Genomic DNA, 6,000 nt, shown 5'->3' on the forward strand with positions numbered 1-6,000 from the left:
GCTTTAGGATACTTTGGTCACTGATCTCTGATCTGAAAATACAAGTCTACTAAGGAATGAAAAACTTGCAAGCATCTTAAAATGCAGTATATTTGTCTACAGAAGGCAGTCTGACACTAACACACAGCGTGATCGCCTTTATTCCCGGGACTCATGGCCAGTGCTGGCATTCTGCGCTCCTGGTATCTCCCGCAGTGCTAGTATTGCAGTGATGCTGCCTTCCAATCTCTTCTTGTTAGAAATGACTCTAGGCCAATAAATACCAAAAAACCCATGTTTTCTCACTTTTAAAGTTGTTGTTCTTATATCCTTTTTGGAATAGCTCAGAAATTATTTTTAGAGGTGTTAATTTTGTAACCACCTGTGTTTTATGTGACCTTTTCAGCGGTCAAGTATGAGACTCTCTGCAAAAACAATATCTGTTGGGAAGAGGAAAAGCTGGAGAAGGGTGTTTGTGTTTTGTGCTTTGTGGTGGGGGCAAAGTGGACTCTCTGTCTCTGTCAGCAGAACTGTCTCTTTTCCTCCCCTTCCCAGGATAGGTTAACTCTAATCTTAGCTTTGCACTGTGTTCCAGATGCGGCAGGCCAGAAGGCTGTCGAACCCTTGTATACAGAGGTATACGTCAAGAACTGGGGAATGCAGCACGTATGTGGGCTCTCACGCACACATGCCTTCTTACTAGAGGGCCCGGACTTACTCACTACTCACAACTGATTCTAGAAAGTTGAGTTAACCAAACTGCCTTCTGCAGTTATCGTAACTGACTTTGTCAACACTAACGCAAACTATTTCACTATAGTCATCAGGTTGAATATGTCTATTAAAAAAACAATGACAAAAAAAATAAAACTTTACTAATTTAAAAAGTCCTGTCTATTTTCTAAAGCTTAATTTCCTGAGTTGCCACAAGAATTTTGATTTCTGTGTTTCATGTATTTGGGAACTTTTTTATACTACACCACTTGAAATGCACCTTTGTGGTAATATGTACAAACTCACAGGTGCACATGCGTTGGATAAGCTCTGTATTACTATAGTTTGCATGCATGTTAGCTCTTGGGTGAAATTCAGCATCTAATGGGATCTGTAGTGTTCGGTGGTTTGTTTGTAGCCCTTTTTTTCAAAGCCACCCGTGTCACAAATGAACACAATGAAGGAGGAACTATATGGCGGTGCGTTTGGGATGGTCGTATTTAAGGTTGACTTCAGATTTGATTTAGTCAGAAGCGTGCTGAATACTCACAACTCAAATTATCTTATAACAGTTTTAATAAATGCTTAAGTATGTACCCTTTGCTCTCTTTAAAATGTCAAGCCATGTGAATGTGTGCTATATGCAAAAATAAATAAATGCAGTTAAATAAGAAGCAAAAGGACTATAATATCAGGGAAGCAAAAACTTAAGTTTATGAGGCTACCAGATAAAATAAATAGGTTTGAAAAATGTTTAATTCTGCTTATTAAAGAAGTAATTGCCTTTTATTTTTAAATTCTACATTTTCATTGTTTAATCTTTCTAAAACATATGGGGATAATTCCTACTGTTTATTGAGAATAAACTCTTAAGTAAACATGGTAAAGCTGATAGGCCCCCTGTTAAACACAGTTCAGTTGCAGTTGGTACACTGCATTCCAGTCTAGGCTGACTGAGCCTTTCAAGCGTCAAAGCTGCCAGATTTGACTTTGGTGACAGAACTGGTTTCTCAGTGGAAATGGTTGTTGGCTGTCATCGCTCTAAACTCACCCCTAAAAATGCACTGCTTTGGGAAAGAACTTGCACATGTATGCTGCACGGCTCATGCTTCTGCTCTGTGTGTGTCTTGTTCTGTTTGTTTTTCAGAGAATAAAGTCTCACACTGAGTTACTAACCCTGTCGTTATTGATTGCCTGTGTCTGACCGCCACTCCTCTTTGCAGGAGCGTTCCAGCAGTCCTTCCGAGCCCAGACACGCTCTCCTCTCTGCCCGTGCCGCGGCAGCCACCCCGCATTCCGCAGCCTCTCGCAGCAACTCTCTGGTCTCAAGCTTTCCCATGGAGAAGCGAGGATTTTATGAATCTCTTGCCAAGGTCAAGCCAGGGAACTTCAAGGTCCAGACTGTCTCTCCAAGAGAACCAGCTTCCAAAGTGACCGAACAAGCTCTGCTAAAACCTCGAAGTAAAAATGGCCCTCAGGAACAAGATTGTGACCCCGTGGACTTGGATGACGCAAGCCTTCCAGTCAGTGACGTGTGAGGTGGAAGCTCGTGGAGCCTGACCCGCCTCATCAGCCCTCAGTGTCCTTTTCACAAGGCTTCTCGCCAAAGATGATAAAGGGGAAGTGGGTTTTAATGCGTAGAGTATCCTGCCTCGTCGCTGTCTTCTTTATAAGCTGGTAAGCCAGGAAGCTAGCAAGTGGCCAAACTAAATGTAATTTCTTTAAATGAAAGAAAAAGAAAGAAAAAACCCTGTTAGTATCAACTGTCTGAAGCTTTGTTCTCATTGGGATGATAAAAGTGTGTGTGTGTGTGTGTGTGTGTGTGTGTGAGAGACACTTTTTCCTAGTGAATTTGACAATTTAGCCGCTTCACAATTTAAAACATGAAAAATGCTTATTAATTACTTTGGTTGTTTTAAAAATGCTACTGTGACTTCCTATTAGATGTTCAGTCTTTACACATTCTTACTGGTTAATATTATTGACTGAAATATTGCCAGACAAAGATGTCTAAACTCATGATGTCTGTGGTGCTGTAAAATTTATACTACAGTGTGGACAGTTTTGAAGCGATAACCATTTTTGTTACTCTGGATCTCAAGGTGAGCAGTGCATTTTGCATAGAGAGGGTATTTTTGAACTGTTAGTGAGGGTTGTGGGTTGTACTGTTGGAGAAAAGGGGAGAATTGGAATTCAGATAGGTAGATCTTGGACATTTGTTTGTAAAATCTTAGTCAAGATGTGCAGCACAGTCATTGCTTTTTATTCAGTGAAAATTATTTGGTATGAAATTTCTTGGAGGTCTGATTTTCTTGTCAAAATTTTGTAAATAGTTCTTCTATATTTGAATCAGTGGAAGACCTCGTTTATATGTAAAGATACTGCCCTTAGTCATGTGGTTGTAGCCTCTGCTTTTTGTCACTAGTAACCTGTATTCAAGCGTTCATCTTGTTTAGGAATGTTTTGAGATTAATGTGCTTAAAAGTCCTATGTGATTGGTTTTAAACAATTGGGATAAAATTAATTTTTAGTAGCATAAGTTAATGTGCTAAATAGCATACCATTTTGTGTTAGAGATACCAGAATGTTGTTATTCTACTATCTGTGCAATACATGTTTTAAGCACAAATTTGAGTATACATTTAATCATGGGGATGTCAAAAACATAAGCTCCTCTCTAAAAAACATCGTTAGTTTCAGGTGTTGAATAACAGACCAGTTTGACCAAGTACTGTTTCTACGGTTCAGTCTTAAACATTCGCTTTAAGAAAATAGTCTTGAATTTCATATGCTGCTATTTTTTATGATATTTTGCCATATTACAGTACTGTTTTGTTTTGAATTCATACATGTTGCTGTTTCTCCTTTTCATTTTCTCAGAAGACTTTTTGTTTGAGAGCGAGAAAGTGGGAATGGATTTCTTAAATCAGAGTGTGGTCCAGAGGTTACTATCTGTTACACTAGAATTATCATAGCATCAGTTTAAAAATCCAAATGCATAAAGAATGCACCACTCAACATTTTTATTCATAAGCTATTATTTTTGAAACTTCTATTTAGATTTTTCTTCTTTTTTTGCAGCTACATTTGAAAATGGTAGAATGAAAAGGTTTTAAGTTGTTATTTTCCCTGCAGATGCATCCATTTCGTTGGCTCTTTTAGAAAGCTCTTTTCTCATGAGCACGCCTAAGAAGTCTTATGCAGACAGTGGGCGGTATTCAGGAGCCTGATGCTGTTTTCTTTGGTACAGCTTCCACACTGCATGTTCATTTTAATATTTTGGTATTGGTAATTTGATATATTTCATAGTGGCAAAATATTAGCTCTATTTTGGGACTTTTTATAGAACTACCCTTGCATTCAGTAGCATAGGAAAATGTTCTTGTGATTGTCAGGGTCTTCTAATATTTATCTCAATACTTTTATAATTCTATGAAAATTATTTAATTATTTTAAAACATATACTTTTCTTGTAAATATGTCACATCCGAATTGTCAAAGAATTACTTTGAATACCTTAATATTTGCTGCATTTTTTTCTGTATATGTAACATGTCTTCTCTCAGAATGGGAATGTATGTGTGCTTCCCAATGTTTACCTTTATGTCTGGTATCTTTATACGTCAAACTGGTTAAACACTGTAATGCTTCAAAATAAACTCAGAATTAATTCTAACTTATTTCTCAGGACTGATTCAGTTCTTGGGTAAACAATGAAATAAAATGAATACAAAATATGTTTGGTTAATTGACATGAATTTACATGTTTAAGAACAGGCTAATTAGTTGGTAGCCTTGGAAAGGCATGACTTGATAAGAAATTGTGCAAGAAAAGATGAGTGTTTTGGGGAAAATGAGCTTATTTTTGCTTCATTAGAAAACATTCTCAAAGGCAGTATCAACAATGTTGGGTTCAAAGCATCGTTTGAATCATCTGGGCTGCACTTGTATTGCGTGGTTATTAGTTAGATGGGTGTGAGATGACTAAAAAGGAGTGCAGAGGACGTGCTCATCCACACGTGGGCTGTGGACACGACTCGTAAAAACACCCCATTAAGTGTTGGAGGCTGCTTCTCGCAAACCTGCCACTAATAACAAATAGTCCACCTTTGCTGTGTATCCAGCATCTAATGAAACTGGATAAGGATATATGAACTGGTGCAACTTAATTTCTTTCTCTGAAAAGTATTTTAAATGTTTTTAAATTAAAAAAATGAGAAAGTTCTAAAAACTTCATTACTTTTACAAAAAAGGAAAAAGATCCCTTTCTCAGTCTTTTTACTTCTAGTTAAAGCCGTACTTGTGTCTGTATGAACAGTTCTAACAGTGAGGCAGAAAATGTTCATATAAAAATGGAATGATGTAACAGCTTAGTACCAGATTTGATAACAATCTTCCTTGTTATGGGGGGGGGTTTGACATTTCACACAGGACATGGCTGTAAACTCACTTAGATGGGTTTGTATTTGCCATACGTCAACTTCCCTGTTAAGCGGGTCTAGAATTGATTGTATGAGTTGTTTATTTTTTAATGACTTATGAAAATCACGTTTTTGTCAAACTTCATTTAAGACATGTATTAATACTGCTGAATTTACAGCATTCAGTGCAATTTACTGTTGCATTTACGATTTTGATCCATAAGGTCCTAGTGTGGTATTTTTGTGACAAGGCCTAGGTCTGTGATGTGGCATATTCATGGAGTAATAGCGCCACCTTCTGGTTATATCATTGTTAAATTTGAAGTAATTTGAAATCTCACTTTATTTCAGTTAGAAAATTAAAACATGTAATTGCCTAGGATGACTTAGAAATTAATATAAAATTTAATGCAACATTTGTGAGTGACTTTAAACCTTTTATTTGCAAATAAGCATAGATTCCTATGAGGTTGTAAGTAATCATCCAGGGCTCTTGTATACCCGTCACTCAGTTCTACCCATAAAACAGAACAATGCCATCACCACAAGGATCTCTCATTGTTGCCCTTTTATAATCACATTTACCTCCCATTTTACAGGAGGAAAATAAAAGTCATTTGATTAAATTCACATTAGGTTTAAAATCTAGTCTTTTTTATTCCAAGATCTGGGCTCTTAACCATTATGGTATTGCTGCCACAGTAGAAGTCTTGAGAATTGCTCTGTTTATATGGTACTATCTCCAAGGAGTTGAACTTTCCTTCAACTTATTTTCAGTGTTTTTCAGAACCATAATATTTCAAATGATAGATTTCTTTATACATGCATTTGCATCTAATATTTGAGAATCAATAGTAGATAAATATCCTGATCATAACCTCCCTGA

The 6,000-nt window shown here is 36.9% G+C and overlaps 1 protein-coding gene across 8 annotated transcripts in view; it reads left to right on the top strand.

Moving 5' to 3' along the window:
- The window catches only part of PLEKHA1 (pleckstrin homology domain containing A1), a 54,766-nt gene extending 50,393 nt beyond the window's left edge, over positions 1 to 4,373 (top strand). For 5 of the 8 annotated variants that reach the window (XM_045164147.1, XM_045164151.1, XM_045164146.1 and 2 more), the window contains one exon: positions 1,917 to 4,373. In XM_045164147.1, the coding sequence (XP_045020082.1) occupies positions 1,917 to 2,231 (315 nt within the window). In that variant the 3' untranslated portion in view covers positions 2,232 to 4,373. Of the gene's footprint in view, positions 1 to 574; positions 724 to 1,916 lie in introns of all 8 variants that reach the window. The other 3 variants (XM_045164152.1, XM_045164149.1, XM_045164150.1) reach the window with 3 other exon arrangements.
- Positions 4,374 to 6,000: the final 1,627 nt, after the last annotated feature.

Source organism: Bubalus bubalis, chromosome 23, assembly GCF_019923935.1.
Source record: "Bubalus bubalis isolate 160015118507 breed Murrah chromosome 23, NDDB_SH_1, whole genome shotgun sequence".
Classification (NCBI taxonomy): Eukaryota; Metazoa; Chordata; class Mammalia; order Artiodactyla; family Bovidae; genus Bubalus; species Bubalus bubalis.